At 41.2% G+C, this 20547-nt stretch overlaps 2 protein-coding genes across 4 annotated transcripts; one reads left to right on the top strand and one right to left on the bottom strand.

Annotated features, from left to right (window-relative positions):
* Window positions 1-68: 68 nt before the first annotated feature.
* On the bottom strand, window positions 69-16496 carry LOC144194956 (unconventional myosin-Ih-like). Its single transcript, XM_077714215.1, has 32 exons — window positions 16467-16496; window positions 6381-6509; window positions 6187-6302; window positions 5913-6111; window positions 5749-5829; window positions 5228-5407; window positions 5052-5150; window positions 4869-4985; window positions 4720-4791; window positions 4506-4625; window positions 4371-4438; window positions 4125-4230; window positions 3961-4041; window positions 3787-3878; window positions 3568-3662; window positions 3432-3478; window positions 3253-3333; window positions 3027-3132; window positions 2809-2926; window positions 2612-2725; window positions 2265-2341; window positions 2133-2201; window positions 1963-2047; window positions 1730-1892; window positions 1575-1658; window positions 1401-1494; window positions 1126-1181; window positions 910-1045; window positions 648-718; window positions 488-585; window positions 304-403; window positions 69-212 (listed from the first exon to the last, which is right to left on the bottom strand). The coding sequence occupies exons 1-32, from the start codon at window positions 16467-16469 to the stop codon at window positions 186-188; spliced, it is 3084 nt and encodes a 1027-aa protein (XP_077570341.1). The 5' UTR covers window positions 16470-16496; the 3' UTR covers window positions 69-185.
* On the top strand, window positions 994-20543 carry LOC144194957 (forkhead box protein N4-like). 3 transcript variants are annotated; one of them, XM_077714218.1, is made up of 10 exons: window positions 994-1066; window positions 13993-14091; window positions 16527-16693; window positions 17768-17880; window positions 17955-18065; window positions 18311-18438; window positions 18517-18613; window positions 18683-18890; window positions 19048-19437; window positions 19757-20543. In XM_077714218.1, the coding sequence occupies exons 2-10, from the start codon at window positions 14012-14014 to the stop codon at window positions 20002-20004; spliced, it is 1542 nt and encodes a 513-aa protein (XP_077570344.1). In that variant the 5' UTR covers window positions 994-1066; window positions 13993-14011; the 3' UTR covers window positions 20005-20543. The 3 variants fall into 3 exon arrangements, with proteins under 3 accessions (XP_077570344.1, XP_077570343.1, XP_077570342.1); XM_077714217.1 differs by lacking the exon at window positions 994-1066 and adding an exon at window positions 13141-13551; XM_077714216.1 differs by lacking the exons at window positions 994-1066; window positions 13993-14091 and having other exon boundaries at window positions 16369-16693.
* Window positions 20544-20547: the final 4 nt, after the last annotated feature.

Below are 20547 nucleotides of genomic sequence, written 5' to 3'. Positions count from 1 at the left end.
GGATATTTAAAAAGTTATTGCAATTGTTTTCCATATGAGTGAATTAAAAAAAAAAAGGCGACGTCTTGTTGAAGTACTATAATATAAATTTAAAGATTGAGTGCATGATGTAATTCATGAGATAGACCCTTCTGTGTATTCTGCAACTTGGGGTTCTTCTGAGTAAAAATCCAGAGATCGCCGTGTTACCTCGGCCTAGCCCGAGTGGCAACCTGAAATCAAACAGATGTTACGCTAGGCTTAAACAATAAAAGCATTGCCAGCTGATAAGTGAACTAAGTTATCTTGTCACAGTGAACATACCACCATCAGGTGTCCATTCTTGGCCTTGTACACCATTGGCTCCGGGCCCGTGCTGAATTCGACCACGCTCTCTTTCCCGGGTTGAAATTCTATCTTGATACTGCATACCAGGACAACCATGAATGTTTTGATTAGTGTACACTTACAGTCTCAATCTGAATGTACTCATTATTTTTTGATTTACCTGCCCTGAACCACTCTGACCACATTCTGTTTGTTAGCAATAATACTGAGTTTGGTCACCAGCTCATACAAGTGGCTGCACTGCAGTACAAGATCTCCCTGAAAGAATAAGGGATTGTTTTTTTATATTGTAAATAGGAATTAACTGTGTAGTTGTGTACCTTCTCTTTGGGGTCTTCACAAATGACGTGTAACACAACGATGCTGTCTGTCAAATTACTGATGGAAATCCCTAAAATGGGAAATAGCGCATAAACCTAAGAAGTGAAGTTTTTCTAAATTATTTTTTTAACTCTTGTTGATTAAAGGCTAGAATGTCATTGTCTAAATTACGATTAAGGTACCACAATACAAAGTCAGGGCTGGCAAAGAAGTAGTTTGTGTTGTGTTGGTGTCAAGAAAATGAACAGTGGCACATTTGACCTTTAAGGGCAGTGTAAACAATCCTTTGTTTGATCTTTGCCTCCTCAACCATATACGCTGCCGTACGCGTGAAAATGAGCTGCCGGGGCCTGGTTTTGAAACCGTTCCTGTCATATTTAATCATCGGAACGCTGTACTGCAAAAAGGCAAGTTCACGGTAAGGTGGGTTTCATGAGTCACTTGTGTATTAAAAGAAAAGAAAACACATTGGCTCACCTTGATTTGCTCATTACGAATCATTTGCAGGACCTTTACATGAATGTCTTCTTCACCTAAAAGAAAGGATGATTTAAAGGTATTATTTAAGAGTTTCCCGACATAGCCTTCAGTCCCATTCATTTACTAAAACAGTGATTTTTCTGACATTTTAAAGCAATGACCACATCCATTTTTAGTACCATGGACAGCAACAAAACTTTCAATAATGTTTGGAAAGATGCTTTGATTGATGGAGTAGTGCAAAGTGTTTTTAAAGTATTTATTTCACTTACTGATTCTGGTGTCCAGAAAAGGTTGGGCCACATATTGAGGATAACTTTCCTTTTTCCCTTTAAACATTGAGCTTGCAATGTATTTCATCTGGAGCTAAAAAAGGGATAGGCAAATACAAAATGAAAAACAATTATAGGTAAAAAAATGAATCAAAAATGTTTGATTAGGGTCACCTGTGTTTTTCTCTGTGGTGTAATTCCTCTAACATATTTCCGCACCATGAGACGGTAGTGCAATTTACGAAGTATTTCTGAGGTCTGTACAAGGAGAAAAAAAGCAAAAATGTAATAAACGCATTGAGAAAACTCTACACGTTGTTTTTGTCTACCTCGGCCAACACGTGAGGTGGAGACAGCCATGTGGTTTTATCCAAAACAGTTTTTGGCAAGTTCTTTTTTAGCCTGTTGAGGTAATTCTGTCTGACGAAAGCCAAATATTCAGAGTTATCTGTGACTTTTGCCTGACCTCTAGTCAGGTAACCTTTGATAAATCTGAAAATAAAGTCATTTCTAGATTCGATTCACTGCCCTCGATGAAGGGATTCTGAGCGAGTATTCTTACTGTTTAATGACTTTGACTGCCCACGCTCGCTTGTCTCTCTCCTTTCTTGCCTGAACTCCTCGCCAGCAAGTCTCAATCTTTGTGGCTGCGGACATTCAACATAAAAGTGGGATCAAATTCCTTAGCTGTGAATGTGAATTACTAGTTACTTCAGTAAGCCTTTTATTTACCGGCCTCCTTCTGTTTTCTGAATTCGCCCTTTGCCCGGTAGCCTTTGTATTTGGCCTGGAGTCTTGTTGCTGAAATGTCGATTTGACAATTGAACGAGGCCTGGGTGTGAATAATTGTGGCTCTGCACTCACCCAGTTGATGTTTACACTTTTCAAAAGCGTCCTCGGTAGCATATAGGGTTCTCGGATGGCGGATGAATATTTTCGTCCTTAAAAATATCAAAACAATTTTAAAAGGAGAGTGAACACATTTCCCAGTTTAATTTCACCTCTCAAGGTGCTTCATTATACGTATAAGTATAATGGGGTACATAATGGAGCACACAACAGTATTTTCTCCCCCATTATTTGACTAAATGACATTGGCTATATATCTGTTGAGAAAAAAATCATTCTCCAGTACTTTTTAAACTACATAAAGGATAAAAATACATCTTTTCTTCCTAAAATCTAAACTTGGATGAGGCAATTTTTCTCACCTTCCCATTTTGTATTCAATTGGAAAATAGCCTAGGTGTTGAACCAGCACCAAAACTCCATCAGCAGGCTCTCCTCTCCAGTGCGGCCACGTGGCTGGGCACAGAGCTTTATATCTACAAGTAACAGGTAGATTCATCAGCATATTGTACGCTATATTAGGATTTATGGATCTGTCCTATTCATCATCATTTCATACCGCTGCAAAAAGACATCGTACTTCCGTCTGTAAGCAAAACCAGCACGTCTGACTCTCAGGTGCTGCATCAGGCCAAGATATTTAATCTGGTGTTTGATCAGTGCTTCGTCAAACTGCCCTGGTTTATAGTAGGACATTAAGCAAAACGCATAAGAGAAAAAAGTAAAAACAAAAGAGAAATTGGAGGTTTTTAAAAGAAAAAACCTGCGAAAAAATACCTGCTTTCCTGGACTCATTGGATTTAAGGCAACGTATGTACCATGCTTCTTTGGCAACGAGGATCTCTGTCAGCTTCAGCAGGCTGCTCTTAAATTGGGTGGCCACCTGTACGCAGAATGTGATTGAGAATAGAACGGTTCATCTGTCAGGTGCACGTGGCACCTTGAAGATGAAGCCTTGTCATTGGGAGTTGTGACCGTTGGAGAATTTAGCGGCCAAACTCACCGTTTCTGGTCTCCGCCTGCTGTCTGGGTCCGTGCAGGAGAAGCACTGCCTGACAATGCTGTTTTTGGATTGACTTATCAGCTGGGTGAACAACATAGAAAGACATCATTTGTTGCATTAGTAATCGTCTGCGTGTTTAAACTCAAAACGATAGTTCGGCCTTCAAGTTCTATACTCACATCTTTAATATTTTTATATAAGAGGTCGTTGTTTTTGTCCAAAAAACCTTAATGACAGATAACCAAAAATAATCACTTGCTCTGTAAAGGGTTAAAAAAAAACAAGGGTTGATAGGTAGGTTCTGCTTTAATTTACCCACAACACAATAGGTGACCTCTCCAGCATAATGCAATAGACGAAAATCTCCTCTCTCCAGCGTCCTTCGTGTTTTTTTGTCTGCCAACTTGTGACTGCACAACAAGAGAAAGTCACCATTATCTCACTAGATCAGGTTTAAATACTAGTACATTTGAAAATATGATGAAAGCGTAGTAACGAAACACTGACAAGTAAACATTAGACATGTCAACTCACGAGACAAAGTGAGGGTGATTCCCCATTTTCTCCTCCAGTCTCTCCAGGAAGGTCAGGTCTGTAGCTTCTCCTGGCCTCAGGCACTCCTCATCCTGCCAAGTCAGAACCATTAGTCAGCAACAATTATCCACCGTCAAGATTCAGGATCGTAGATGTATCCATGCAAACTCAAACCAGGATTGATATAATTCCTCGGTGTCTCTCCTCCACGAGGTCACAGATAATCTTGTTATTGAAGAACTGCACCGGCTCCCACTGAGGAGAAAAAAAAAAGTCAAAATGGAAAAAAAACTCCACTGAAGAGCAAATCAAAGTTATATTTTTTAGCCTAATACTACTTCAATATCCTCTGCCTCGTATTCTTCCTGCTCTGACTTGAGTGTGAGCTGGATGAAAAGTTGCTGCAGCTTCTCATTGCAGTAGTTAATGCAGAATTGCTCAAAACTGTGGAAAAAAAACAAGCAAAACCCAAAAATCTAATCCGTTTTAGCTGGGTTGGCTGGCAGCATTCTTGGATGTACATCTCAGCAAAACATAAATTAAAGTATCCACATTACACAAGAAGGATTTAAAAAGAGACATGCCTGTTGATATTAAAAACCTCAAAACCGTAAATGTCCAAAAGTCCAATGACAGTTTTCCTTGAAGGATCCTGCAATTAAACAATAATAACAGTAAGCTGTTGCCTATTGTGACACTCTGTGCTTTTAATATCTCACAGTGTTCTCCATAGACTCATTAATCCTGTTGACCAGCCAAGTGAAGGTATGTCCGTATATAGCTTTAGCCAGGGCATCCCTCACATAGATGGCGTGATCTAAACTAAATGGACTGAGTACCTTGAGGGGAAGTCAAATGTTAAGGAGTCAATAATAATATTTGTATTGTGGAATAATTTGATTAAGGCTTAATAAGAACAATCCTGGTACACACCTGGTCTGTTTTAGCTTCAATCTTTCTGTAAGTGAGACCTTCTTGCAAACTGTGAGCATCGACCGCAAGAAGCTAAAATAAAATGAAGTTGGATTTATTTATTTATTCATTGGTCTCTGTCCTTAAAAAGCTTTCTGTACATTTCTTACATTGGAGACCCAGCGCAACTCTGCATTTTTGTTGTTGAGCGTGGCGTGGCCTTTAATGTCAGGTTCAAACTTGACGTTGCCCAGGTGAAGAACACTCGCCACAATCCCAAACAAGTGCTGTACACGATTTACACGACCATTAAAGCGATAACTCAACGTTAAAGCATCAGTGACTCGACTTACATTAGTTTCAGTTGCATCAATGTCGAAAACTTCAAGAGCATTTTTAACTGTCTTCCAGTCGTTTTTGTCATTAATGGAAGGCACAACGGCGCACTCTCCCTGTTGGAGAAAAGACGACAACAGCTTGCAAAGTTACGGTTACTACGCAGCAATATAGATAATATTATTGCACATACTTGTGTAAGGTAGCTGTAACGCTGGCAGCCCCTTTCAAGGCCCAACTGGTGCAACAAGTCCTCTTCTCCCCCTTCTAAAAGTTGGTAGAAAATATGAAAGTTCCTCTCTCCATGGTTCTGATGCACCACCCTTGACTTCTCAAGCAGGTAATTCAAGATGTGGCCACCAACTGCATCCCCCTATTGGACATAAGAGAAAGGTATCAGGTTCTCCTGAAATTACCACAGACATTTTGCATGATGTCTATTATTAATTAGAAAACAGAAGTGTTTACAAATATATGGTTATCTACTTAAGACTGGTTAAATATAGTTCTCATTATCTGCAGTATACATGCTGTTTTAAAACACTGAGAACTAATAGACGAACCGAATGACATCCACGTTATTGACGACGAACAAGTGTTCATTTACCCCTCCCAGGCCAAATTGTTTAGACATCTTGTGCCTTCAATCCGTGCCACTGAGCTAAATTTAAAACAATGTGTTGTATCACAGTCTATGAATTAAACTCCTCTTACCTCGCCATCAAACTGAATGTCCATATACTTCCCAAAGCGGCTTGAGTTGTCATTTTTCAGTGTTTTGGCATTTCCAAAAGCCTGCAGAGAGACACAATGACATCAGCCATGCAAACTTTACCCGTCTTGGGGAATTTCATTACAGCATAATACAATAGCAAGACCTCCAGGACTGGGTTGGACATGAGCATCTTGTCTCTGACAGTGTTCAAAAGAGCAGTACTCGGACAGCTGACCGCATAATACTGTAGAATCTTCTTGGAGGCCTCTGTCTTCCCCGCGCCACTTTCTCCTGAGATCAGGATGAAGTGATTGCTGAACTCAGTCAGCATAGTGTGGTAGGCGTTGTCGGCAAGCGCGTAGCTGCAGTAGTTTCAAAGTTAGGTGATGGATAAACTGCAATTATAATATTACTATATGTTCTTATTTAATGCTCACATGTGAGGTGGAAGCTCAAAAAAGTTCACCCCCATGTAGACGTCCATTTGTTTCTTGTTGTAGATATCCAACTCCTTATAAGGGTTTACAGACACCAGCAAAGTACCAATGTAGGTCTAGAAGGAGTCAAAAGTGGCTGACTAGTGATATGAATTAAAAATATATACATAATGGAGAGTCTGTATGCCACTCACATAAATGAGATCCTTGCTGTAGCGTTTCTTAAGATTGTTGAGGAAGGCTGCTTCCGAGGTCTCATCCAGGAGAACAAAGTCTTGAATTCCTACCTGCTCTCTAGCATTAAGAGCACCTTCCATGTCCATCTCCACCTGTGTAACACAGCAGAATTTATTGTCAATTGTTTTAAAATTGATAAAATAATATTTGACAAATCTTTTGATGGGAACGTTGGTCCTCCAACCAACATGGCTGCCCTGAAGTCATTTGGGTTGGCACTGTCAATGTCTGCCAATCATTTTCAGCAATGTCTGGCCAAGTCATGGAAGCAATTACTCATATATATTCAAGTGGATATGAAGTCATTTAGTATTAAAAAGACAGAGATTTTTTTTTAAATGTGGTTTTCAACAATATTGTTATCAGGAACAAATAAAATATTATCAGTGCCACACTGGTAAAACGCAATTGATTGTGGCAAATGTATCCAAAACTTAAATCAAATAAAGGCCACTGAATTTAATTGAATCAAATCGTTGTGAAAAGAGTCCATTTGGTGTATTGTATTGTATGTATATGTGCATGTGGCACAATTTTCTGCAAGTTCAACAATGCAAATCAATGCGAATGACAGTTTGAATGGTTTCACAGAGCAGAACAGATCTAAAAAAAGAAACATGTTGCCTCTTAGTTCTAATGAGTTCACAGGTTGAGAGGTCTGATGTGGCTTTGAGCCAGACTGAAGCAATCACTACATTGAGATTGGTCACCTCACGTTTCCTCAGGGCCGATGCACCAGTCAAACACATTGAACTGAGCAAATAAGACTTGAGGCCCTCCCACAAAACAAAAACAAAACAAAAAAAGAAAAACAGCGGCACATTCAATACGCGTAGTGGGAAGAATTCCACCAATCTGTTTTGCATTCTCAACACCAACACGCGGACCAAAGGTTTTCACGGCTTTTGTTGGTTTCGTATTTTCTCCTCCTCTCTTTTAGAATCAGAAATCCTTTGATTCTCAATTCTCCCTGTAAAAACATTTAAAAAAAAAAAGATAATCCAATGGATCTAATTGACACAAAGCCCCCCAAGTCCCCTCCCATCCTTCGCCTATGGCCCTCATTTCTTCTGAGAAAGGTCGAGTGTTTTTGTCCTGTAAATACCACGAAGCAGAGACAAAAAAGATGTCTTTAAAATGCAGTCTACAATCCATTACACATATTCCCCCTGCATATCCATTCAGTAATTATTCATTAGAAAACATTTAACGTCACAATGAATTTCACACTAGGCAGTCGAAACACAATGAAGGAGATTTGGCCTATTTTGGGCTAAGAACTTGCAGAAGGGGGGCTGTACAGAGGAAGGGTGAAGGCGAATGCTGGAAGGGGGGTGCAGTATTTGTCTGATGTGAGAAGCTCTGAAACAGGGCCGTGTTGAGACAACGGGGCAGACTAAATAGTGCAGTAACGGTCTGTGCCCTGCTGCTTGCTGTGACACTCATTTAGTGTGCCCTGAGGGGGAACAATAGAGGCTTGTTCTTCGTTATCCTGTGCTGTAATTTGGACTTCATTATTTTTGCTTGGGGGCCCCTTTGGTAGGAGAGAGGAGGCTAGTCAGATGTTTTTTTTTCTTTTTCCACATCAGCCTCCACACCCTTATATGCTCTCGCCTCTTCTCCGGGACAATACCAGTGAAACGCCTCCTCCCCTGTGTCCCCGCCATTAACCCTTACCCACCCCAACCCACCCACTTTAAGCCAATGAGACAGGTGAACAATATCATTGAAGGAAGCCTTTTTGGGACGTCAGAATCAATCTGCTGATGGGATGGGTGGCAATGCCGGTGTCTGGTATCTTTGACACCCCCATTCTTCGTGGGAAGAAATTTCTCTCGGGGCGGTACGAATGGACAATATGCTGGGACAGCGTGACTTAGAGGTCTGCCATACAGTATTACAAGTTATATCATTGACAGATAAGCTGCTCTGAAGAGGCTGATTCATGAATTCAATAGTCATGATCGTGCTAATATTTTGAGTTTTCATTTATTGTTTAGGATAGTTCTATGTTTTCGCTGGCTTTCGCAATGCTGCCTCAAAATTTAACAACGACAATAGCACGTAAATACAGTGAAGCTTCATAAGTCAGATAGAACCCAGCGTGTACAATAGTGGACTTCCAACTCATTGCAAACCAGAAGATAAAAATACAGGGCATCTGAGGAGATCATGCAAACTTGACACAGGAAAGCTGATCCAAAAAAAATATTAATCAGCATGAAAACATCAGGTAGTTGTATCACAAGAAACTACCTAGTGATTTTGAAGTTAGCGATTCAAGCAATAATCAAACATTTGCAACAGTCCATCATTATCATCATCCGGTGGGCCTTTGTCAGCCAATGTCCTTTCTCCATTAGTGGAGCACAGCCCATTGTATTGTAATTAAGAGATGTTCCCTCATCTAGTCTCGAGTGTCACTGTTGCCTAAGACTCTGTGACCTCATTCATCCAGAGGGGAGGAAGCAGTTATTAATTACCCAAATAATCCATCAACAAAGTAATGAGAAGGTTCATCCACCTGCATAAAATCAGAACATCTGTGAATGTCAAGAAATCTTCAAACCTGCATCTCCAATGTTGCTTTTTCTTCTTTTTTTGGCGTTGTCAGTCAGTATCAGAACTTGCAAACGCGTCCTTTTACAGAACGGCACGTCCTCCCGTGTCCGCTTGCATAGAGTCAGCCCGTCAAACAGTTAGTTAATGACGCCAAACGTTCTGCCATTCGGCATAGCTGTACAAGGGCTTCTAGCGTGGAGGCCTTTGCCCACACTTAGGCCACAGTGCACCAGGTCCTTAATCATTCATGTCATGGGAGGTGGAGGGACTAAGATATCTTATTCAGTCCTTACCTGAGTGTCTACTCCTATGCCGAGTGTAGCGTAACCCACCAGAAACCAGATCCAAACCACTCAGTTTCAACCCCCCAAAGTTTCTTCTTCCCCTCGTTGTATCTTGTGGGGATGTGTGCTCCATTGCATTCCAAAGTATTCCACTCCCTATACTAAGATCTAGGTATGGTTAGTGATCTTTAATTAGGTGTATATATAACAGGGACTTAGTTGTCATTTGAGGACTCAAAGAGATTGGAAAATCTTCAAGTCCAAGTTATGACATTTATACAAAACACTGGGCAGTACCATTGGTAACATTTAAACTTACTGTCAGCACCAATCTGAGAGGGTTACAAAACATTGTCACCCTGAGAGGCAAGCCAGGACGAATTAACCTTCAACTACTGTTACCTGGTAACGACCTTTAGGAACACACACACGCACACACCCAAGGAAACAGGTGTCCATTTACTTTGTTCTACTGACTCACATACAGTGGACGGAACTCTATTTCACTTGGTAATTGATTGATGAACTATTGGAAAGCTTTCAAGATGATTGAGCGCACGGGCCTATTTGAAGGGTCCAGTGTTGAGTTGTCAAGGTTACCTCGGCTTGCCCCACCTCTACCCCGACTGAGCGGTCCAGCAATGCTTGTCCAATCTTAACAAGCTTTGTGCTACCCACTGGGCTCTGATTCAGCACGAGACCCGGCAAATCCAATTACACAGGAGTCAGAGAGGTTGATTTTCCCATTATAGATTCCATGCTGGGAATGAGAGCTGATGATAACACTCACATGGCAGCACGGCTGCCCCTGCACTCTTCTCTCACTTTGTCCCCTTGTTTTTGGCCTCCCGGTCTTCCTATCTCATTCTTCTGTCAGATGCCTCCTTTCTTCGCTCGTCTTCCTTTTCATCGCTGCTACTTTCATAGTCTATTATTCGAATTTTTAAGAAGCCCGTAACAAATGATGAGCCCAGTCATCATCTTGGTTCTTAAGAGTTGTGTCAAAGAGGTTATTTGATCAAGTTGAACCGGCAAAAAGAAGAAAGATCATTTATCAAATGTATTTGCATTTTATGTTGGAAACCTGGATTCCAAATACGTACTCCAGCCAAATCCAAAGTATCTGACGGAGGGACCCCAGGGTGCCACCTCAGGGGACACCAGGTGCCAGCTGTTTGGCAGTATAGTTAACACGAGGCCTTTTAGAGAAGGCAGCCATTTTCCACTAAGTCGAGGACTTTTGCTCCAGCAGCAGTGAACCAGACTGACCCTGCCTGAGGCCAAGGGTCAACTAAAGGCCTACCATTGACTGGCCCCAGCAAACTGAAAAGGAAATAAGCCTTTCTGTGATCTTTTAGGTCATGAAGAGCAATCATTGGCTGACTGATATTGCTTGCCAACATTGCAGACTGGCCAAATGATTTGCCCATTGACTGACTCTTTCCCTTGCCTATAGGCTAGCTGAGATAGTAGAATAAAATGGTTACTTTCTGACTGACCATCAGGCTGATTTGCTAAAGCTCTGACTGACTGAGTTCAGTAACATTGACAGTAACTGAATGACTGACCAAGTAAATACAGTAGCATATTGACCGACTGACCGGCCAAGGGAGTGGTTGACTGACCAACTAACCAAATGACTGATGAACTAAAACAAATAACAAACAGATGGATTCCTAGTGGTCTGACTGATGATTGACTATGGCGAATTCCATAACTAGCTAACAAAATGCCTGGCTGACTGATTCAACTAAATACAGAAATACACTAATCATCTTGATGACTAATTTTAAAAAAAACTGTCTGAATGGTTTATTAACCAAAGAACTAACCGATCAGTAGAGTGAAAACTTTGCTTGAATGTCAGCCTGAGAGAACCCATCAACCACATCATTACCTGACCAACTGACCCATCCACGCAGCAGTTAAATGACCAACTCGCACATTGAGTGACTGCTCACTTGCTGATTTGTGCAAACAATATCTGTGTCATTTCAAAAGTCTTTAGCAGAATACTTACACTGAGTTTCATCTAAGCATGGCTGACAGAAGCTTATCCAGCCCGGGTGGCCAGAGGGTCACACTGGGTGATGTGCTGTTTTTTTTGGAAGTGGAGGGGTCTCTGCCCAGAAAAGAGATTAGAGTGGTGGGTTGACCTCATTCTCAGAGGTGCTGATGTGTTTTGAGTAAACACTCGGTGCAAGACAAAAACCCAGGCTACTAACACGAGCCAGCCCTCAGGCGGTGATCTCATTGTTTCCCCATTACTCCTAAACAGACATGAGAAGGGAAAGCTGTCATTCTTGTCACTGAGCTGCAGGAAATCCTCATGCTCTCATGCACTAGTGCAGGGGTGGACAAACTGGTCCTCGAGGGCCAATGTGGGTGCAGGTTTTTGTTCCAACCGATTCAGCAAAGCCACTTTGACCAATGAGATTTCTGCAGAAAACAAGAATGACCTGACTGCAATCAACTGATTGCACTTGTAGGACACCGTATTGGCGAATGTGTCCTTATTATGGGCTGGAATGAAAACCCACACCCACTGTGGGCAGCCCTTATTGGAAGTTTGCGTACCCCTGAACTAGTGTATCACACACAATCAAATCGCGGCTGCTGAAAATAGTTCTTAAAAAGTCTCATGACATGACTAATTAGGAAGGGTCATATTTTCTAAACTACAGTATCAATAATGACCAGCCATGCTGTATTACATTTTAACATTTTCTTGGTTTCAATTCAAAGAATATTCTATTGACAATCAGTCAAATCCTTATTTCAAATTATTTATTTTACCTAATGTTTTTCCCCTTCACACAGCCATAGTAGCAGTCTCTTATTTATATTTACATTTTTTTTTACTAATTGAGAGGTCATGACCACTGATTGCATTAATAACTCTTTTTGCATGGAATTTTTATTTCTAATATTTACTGTTGATTATTTCTTAAACCGCTTAATGTCAGCCCAACTGGTTTCCTTTTGGGATTTTTTGATAATGGATAAATGGTATATATATTGACTTAAATATACAGCTAACACAATTAACCTGGGCTTTATATCAACAGTTATTTCAAAAATGTAAAATTGTACATGCCTTGGCTCAAAATAGTTGTATAAAACACTGAAAGAGGGGGCTCTAGGACCTTGAAAATGTGCTCTGTGAGGTCTCATTTGAGTTTTTGTCCGTTACATTCATGCATGTAATTATTGATTGTCCCTTTGTAACAGCGATTCACCATCTGGGTGCTCTCCTGGGGATGCTCTCGTCCTGCAATCGCACACTTTGAAGACCTCCTCCCCTTTCAAATCCAAATCAGATAGCACATAACACCTTGCCCTCACCTTTCATTCAAATCCCCCACCTTAACTTTTTGACTTTGACGCCCACTCGATCTGAACAGAGCAGGTCTATAGTGGCGATCGTCCCTACTTCAGTGCCATTGACGACGACAGACGTCAAATCTATTTTGAATTCAATTCAATAAATTCGGACTGTGGACGTCTATCACCGTCAGTGGAAGATAGTGTGTTGATTTGAAAGGCATTTGTCGCAAGATATCTAATTGTGTGAAGTCCAGATTGAACTATGTATGTTCTTAAGTGAACCTACTCATCCTCCTCCTCCTCTTTTCTCCTTTATGCGCCTCCCAGTCTCTTTTTCCCACTCCTGAGAAGATCACCAAGCGGGAACAGCGGCGGGAGACGATCATCCTACCCCTAAAAAGAAAAAAAAAGTTCACCATCTCACACACAGACGCCACCACAAGTGGAGAATCGCATCATCTCCGACCTCTCGCGGCATTGGAATAACCTGACATTAGCATATATGGATATTTCATCCTAAATAACTTTTTTTTCACGATACAAACATACGCGATCTGGTTTCTAAATGGAAATCAAATGATTAAATATAGCGAATTTGCATAATATTAGTTTAAAAAAATAATTTTGAAATGATCGCTCCTGAAAAGTAGTAAAAACGCCAGAATTTCGCAAAAGGGTGTACGCAAATGTGCAAAGTGTCTGTCCAGAGCGATATTAAAGTAGTGAATGGAAGTGTTGGGCGCAGCTGTCAAAGTCATGGGATCCTCCTGCCGGTGGGCCGCCTGGGAGCGCCCCTTAAGTCTCCACTGCGCATGAGCGCGCCTCGGACAGCTCCAGAGAGGGAAATTTAAAAACGGTTTTTTTCGGGGGCCGCATCAAGTGCAGCACGGTGGAATACAGTAGATGCTCTCCCGGACGACCCTTTCACGCATTTTTTCCATATCATCTAAAACAGGTAAATAGCAGCAATTTTCATAGGCTAGATGAGCTTTAAGGGGATGTTTTGTTGGATGAGTAAATGGACATTTGAATGTCTTCTCCTATACTGTCTTTGTTGTCATATGCTTTTTGAGGAGACATTTAAATCACCAGGGTAACCCACATTTCAGTCCTAATTAAAAGTTTGAATTTTTAAGGTTTTTCTCGATAACAAGATGTTCACAGTTTGTTTACAACCAAAAACAAGCAATAGGATACACTATGCCTATTCATAGTTGTTTGTTTTTCGTAAATGATTGAAAAATGTGTTGGTTTGGATTTTCTTCATTGAATTGTTCAACCTAACCCTAAACTTGACTATACTTTGAGAAGTACACATTGTCTATTTCTTGCGTTTCTGCTTGAATTGTCATTTAGAGTGAACGTTAATGTATGTTTTCTGTCTGAAATTGTTGAGATACCACATATCCCAGGAAATGATAGAAGGTGGAATTACATCCAGGATGTCAGGAATAATTGAGGATGCTGGTCATCATCCATCTCCACAAGATTACAGGTAAGACAACTCATTCTATTCTTGACAATCTGCACTATGGTAACATCATGCCTCAATTTGAAGATTTCTCCAAAATTTTCTTCCACGTTATGTGAGGTATCAGCAACACATTTTCTAGCCTCATAGCAATCCGCATGTAGATTACAAATGGGGGATGTATGAAAAGAATGAAAAAAAAATCGAAAAGAATAAATGATTTTCACTCTGAATGGATCTGTCAGAAACCATCAGCTCTGTTTACACTCCTGCTGTCGGCACACGGAGAGCTTGAACCTCTCGGGCCGTCGGCTCAGGGGGAGATGGGGCGCACTGGGTCACCCCCATGCAAAAGTGGCTCCCAATTAGACAAGGACCAGAGGGGAGGGCAAGAAAGGGTGGGGGTGCGGCTAAGGGGTTCAATATTTTGTGTTGTTGAAACTCTGGGGAGACTTGGCTCGTAAACGGAGACACTAGCTCAACGTGGTATGCATCACTGATTTTGTATGCTTGCTGGTGGCATTAGAGGGGAGCTGCGGCACCCCAAAATGTTTCAAGTCCATGTTTTGGATATTTTTAGCATACAGCACTGTATGAGGAATGTGTTGTTTGAGGTCATTCTTGCGTCTATGCTCTTGGAATTTTACAAACAGTTTCTGGCATGGCCCATTTAGATGTTATTAATTCATAAAACTGTATTTAATAATAAAAAAAAGTATATGTACTATATATTTGTATACCAAATGTTAGTATTGGGGCCTACATGATCCAAAAAAGTATAAATAGTATATATTTGTATACCAAATGTTAGTATTGGGGCCTACATGATCCAAAATGTAATGTTTGTTAGGAGGATGTTTTTTAAATGTATTAACAAAAATTATTACTGGCATTATAAAGGGTCAAATTAGGCTTTGGCTCCTGATTTCTTATTTACAAATTGCAGTTTTTTTTAAATTGCATTAAAAATATAATGCATACTGTTTCTAGTGTAAAAAAAAAATAAAACATGGTGAGGAATTCAATTAGAATGCTTAATTTAACTGCCTGCTTGAAATACAAATTTTCAATTGAAATTCAAATTTCAAAATGAATGACAACATCACAGTGGACACGTGCTGCGTGTCGTCGTGTCACTTCAAAGACACATAAATCTAGACCAACCCAGGTCTGACCTCAAACTGAATCTGCTCACCCTCAGTCACTGAGTTAATTTCCTCACGTAGGATAAAAACCAGTGGGTGTATGTATAGTGCAGATAAGGGGTGTTGGGGTGTGGTTTTGGTAAGGCTGGAGGCTGGAAAGGGACAGGGAAGCAGATGGTATCCTATTTGTCCCTCTTATGTGAGGGCTGTCATTCCGGCAGATTAATGCAAGGGCCCGAGGCAAAGAAAAGAAACGACAGAGACAATCAAGGAAGGGTCTGGCCAAAACAATAGAGCCACGTGCCACTGGGCAGATTTGTCGTTTGGGACACAATAGGTGATCATTTTTCAATAGATTGGGGGCCAACTGTTGCAGGCAACATGTGCTGCTGTGCCGTCTTTCAAACCATCTCATGTCTTGTTTATGTATGATTCAGCCAATGGTGAGCACTGGGCTGTGGTCACCTGACACACTTGATTTTTTAATAGGAGGTTTGGTGTGTGTGTGTGTGTGTGTGTGTGTGTGTGTGTGTGTGTGTCGGGGGGTATGGGGGGGGGGCTGTGCGATCCCCACATGGTGAATAGTATATGTCGTCATGGCGACCCTTGTTACAAGACCCTTAACATTAAGTGTGTGCACAGGGGCGATTGAAGAGGATTCCTTTCTATTCATTCTTTCTTGCAAGGTGGTTACATAAGACATCCTGAGAGTAGTATTCATCGCTTTAGTCAAAAATCCGCTTGAAAAATTAAATTATTAAAAAATATATTTTGATATTTCAGGCGCTGTGGTCACCATAGTGGGCTGTTCAAAAGTTATAATTAAAGCTATCATTTGAGAATAAGGAAGATTTTTACGTAATGTTAGGTAAAAAAAATGCTTCATTATATTTCTTTACGATATGAATGCAATAAAACCATTTAAGATATCAAATCATAATTGGTGCTCTGTATTTTCCTTTTGACCTTAAATTAAAATTTCCATTTTCTGCTCTTCCAACAATCTTTTTTTTTTCAAATAAATGCTGGATGGGCTTTGTTAAACCCCGTCATTGCTGATTAAAACAGTCCCTGATAAATTAACACCAAGAGCTAATCTTCTTATATGCTAAATCCGACGTGGCACAACTAATACACTTACACTGGAACCCGAGCTCAAGAGCAGCTGAGGCTTCTGACTTAGGGAGATAAAATTGTTCTCGTTGAACTGCACATGGAAATGCCACCTGTGCTCTTTGAGCTGGATCTGACAGCCATGTCGACCCCTCCCCTGCTCCCCCTTCCCTTAACCCTCCTTCTTCTATCCCTCCAAAGGCTTCTGACCACGGACCCCTCCCAATTGAGGGAGGAGGACCTCCCTGGGGACCTGCAGTCTCTATCATGGCTCACCTCGGTGGATGTGCCACGACTGCAGCAGATGGTGGATGGCCGTGGTCACAGTAATGGGCCCTCCCAGGGCAGCTTGTTGGAGCAACAGACAGGTGAGATGATGGGCTGCATTTTCTGAAAAAAAATCTAAGAAATCTTCATATCTGTAGAACCTCTGCATTTTGTTTTTCCATCATTAACACTTGAACTCTGGCAAGTGCAAATTGAGAAAAAATGCAGTAATACTCAAGTTTGTGATCTCTATTTTAGACTTTAGACTGACAGCTTACTGCTACATTGTCCGACAAAGTCCGTTGGCGGTGTTCATTTCACAGACGCCTAAATTTGACAAAGCGTTGTTGTGAGTGTTAGCCTTGATGCCACTAATCAAAAACTTTAAGAGGAAACGCCTTTATCCTGTGCATCCCAGCAGCAGGACTATTAGTTATTAAACTGAAAAACAGACCATTTAATATATATAGTAGTGGAGAAACCCATAAATAAAAGCCAATATTTCCAGGAATTAACAGAAAAACAGGCGAGCCGACATTTAAACAATGCCTGTATTGATTTAGCCAATCAAATACGAGTGTCCCAGATTGCCCGGTCGCCCACGTCACATCATCAATATCCATTATTAAATTCATTTATTCTATACAGATATTACTAAATGACTGATCTGTGTCATAAGATATTAAAGAGCACCCTGTACCCCAATTTCTATCATGTGCAGCTCTGAGTAGGATGATTTTAAATATATATGTTGGCAGAAAAATAAACCTCCAATCGTTATGCAGCTATTTTATTTACGTACCGTCTGTCCTTACTAAGGTCATGGCTGAAATGGAGTCTATAGCAGCTCAAAGGTCACCAATGCATAGGTTATAATAATTCACTTCTATGGGAATTCAAAGTCCTCACTTCATCTGTTCTCTTTGCGGAGTAGTACCTGAAATGATATCCTGTTATTCAGAAATAATGCTGGATAAAAATAAATGGCTTTACCATCTTATGTATTTTCACTTCATAATGCGGGAGAAAGCCTAGAAACAAGCCCTAGCAAAAACGAGGACAACATGGAAAAGACATGTTAAAAACACTAATACAAAGACACATGAATTGATGGTTGTTTATGAGCGATATTACTGTCATCTTGAATTTCAACATGCCATTTTCCATCCTTGAAGCCCAACTGAGCAGCCTGGCCATGACAGGAGGTCAGTCTTCCATGCTCCACCTGCAAAGCAACATGCAGCCCAGCCCACTGGGAATCAGCATCATCAACACCCACAGTGGAACAGTGAGTTGGAACAGCCCCACTGGTCTGAAAAGGCTACTACTTACAGACCTAAATGGTGTGCTTTTGCTTCACAGATGTCTCCCTTCTCCATATCTGGCATATCGTCATCAGGGTACCAGTGCCCTACTTCAGTGTACCAGTCAGCCCCACAGCAGGTGTACTCACTAACCCAAACTGGACAGCAGGTAAACACACTCACGACACTCATCGAAATACGTACATGAAAATCGTCAAACAGCTAAGAATTTTAGCCAAATATTCTCTCTCTGACTGAGATGAGGTGACCGCCAGTCGCTCCATTATAAACCCATGATTAAAATTGATGCTTTAATTAACTTAATTTGATTGTACTACAATGACAGAACATCGGGAAATCTAAATTTTGTAATGGATGAATCAGATTCAATAACACATATTCCTTTCCCCTTAGTGCTCAACAGGTGGGCTGTACAGCAATGTCTCTTTCAACAACCAAAGTCTATTTGCACAACCTCACCTGGCTCCACAAGAACCAGACCTGCAGCCAAAATGTTTCCCAAAGCCCATCTACTCCTACAGGTTGGCTTTCGTGTTGCACTTGTGATACCTAAGTTCCTTCTCCCAAGCTCACCGCTGTTTTTGCAACTTATCTTTCAGCTGTTTGATTGCCATGGCTTTGAAGAACAGCAAAACCGGCAGCCTTCCAGTCAGTGAGATCTATAGCTTTATGAAGGAACACTTTCCTTATTTCAAGGTGAGCGCATTTGCTGAACTATAATCCGATAATATGACCCACTCACTCTCACTGTTCTTTCTTTACCAGACAGCGCCAGACGGATGGAAGAACTCAGTCAGACATAACCTATCTTTAAATAAGTGTTTTGAGAAAGTGGAGAACAAGACAAGTAGCTCCTCCAGGAAGGGCTGCCTGTGGGCACTAAATCCGGCCAAGATTGACAAGATGGAGGAAGAGATGCAGAAGTGGAAGCGCAAGGATCTTCCAGCTATCCGACGCAGTATGGCTAATCCAGGTTGGGGACTAACCAACTTCAAATTCAATTGCTAACTAGACAAATTAGTAGTAGTCTCATCGCGAAACTAAGCACAAAAAATACACTCGAGGGAAAGGAATGGTAACTTAGGTATACATCCTACTTGGGATTTATTCACTGGTCATATTTTTTGCAGATGAGCTGGACAAACTGATAACAGACCGCCCTGAAAACTGCAGACGGAAGGTCATCGAACCGGTCATGACACGACTGCCCAGCTGTCCAACGGGCCTCTCTCTGACGGCCCAGATGCAGCGTCCCCAGCCCATCGTTACCCTCTCGCTGCCTTGTATTCCGATGCACCAGCACCATCAGATCCAAGCCCAGCTCCAGGCTCAAGCTCGCTTGGCTCCAATGTCCCCGGCCCCCGCCCAAACACCCCCACTCCACACGGTGCCCGACCTCTCACGGAGTCCGCCAAGCCAGCAACCCAGCAAGCCTCCCGATGACTTTTACAGTGTACAAGTTGATAGCCACACAGAGGTGGATGCGCTGGACCCCAGCATCATGGATTTTGCTCTTCAAGGTAAGGTAGATTATTACCGAGTTGGCTTTTATGCTGGTTTCTTCTCCCCTTTGAATGGTGGATTCATTTTTTTCGTGGGTTTTCCTATTCCCATATTATTATTGTTATTATATTATATTGCACAGTACAACTACATGTGCCTCGCTGTTATTGTGATGATATTAAAAATTCTGATGTAGTTTGTCTTTTAAAATAAAATTATGATTATCATACAGTTGAGGTACAACTATTAGAAATGTTGGATTGATCGATGCTGCATCAACAATATTCATGTAAAGATTGAGTGTGAACTAAATGTATTTCATCTATCTGACCCCAGGTAACCTATGGGAGGAAATGAAGGACGACAGCTTTAACTTAGATGCATTGGGCACATTCAGTAATTCCCCACTGCGACTATCAGACTGTGATTTGGGGAGCAGCCTCCCTCCTGCCTCCAGCGGAGCAAGCCTGTCGCTGTCAGATGTACAGGTGACGGGTCTGTACACATCCTACACGTCACAGGACACCCTCGCCTCACAATACATGAGCTCGCCAGTCAGCAGCAAGCCCATCGTCTTGCTTTAGAGCAACGCTGTACTTCAAAATAAGTGACTTTCTGAGGATATCTGGCCACAAACCAATTGCAGACGTTCTTTTGTACAAATTAGCCGGGAACTACGGAGGAATATTTCTTAAAAGACACAGCAGAAAAGCATTTAACGGTATTACAATGCCAAGCAAAGCTGTAAGTACAAAAAACTAAGGAAATTTCATCTTTTTCTCCCGCTTTCCGTGTTTGAAAAGCCTCCTATATTGTAGTTCTGTCTTGTATGCTGTATTGTGATAGACATTATCGCTGGGTTTTTTTGTGTTTTATTTATATTTATAAAAGAAAAAAGGCAGCTGGGGTCGTTGACAAAGCTTGTCAACCTTTTGCTGTATATATTTGAATGTTCAAATGGCTATTACCACAGAAAATCTTTTTCTTGACTATTTTACCCAACTTCATTCCAAAACATGTGCCTTCACTTTTTCATTCTAATTTGATGTCATCTGACATATGTGATGAACATGTTGATTGGAATATTAAATGTGTATTAAGTTCCATGAAAAATGAATGGGTAAATA

This window comes from Stigmatopora nigra, chromosome 4 (genome assembly GCF_051989575.1).
Source record: "Stigmatopora nigra isolate UIUO_SnigA chromosome 4, RoL_Snig_1.1, whole genome shotgun sequence".
NCBI lineage: Eukaryota > Metazoa > Chordata > Actinopteri > Syngnathiformes > Syngnathidae > Stigmatopora > Stigmatopora nigra.
Note: the sequence above shows the minus strand (reverse complement) of the source record. Positions and strands in the feature narration are given on the sequence as shown.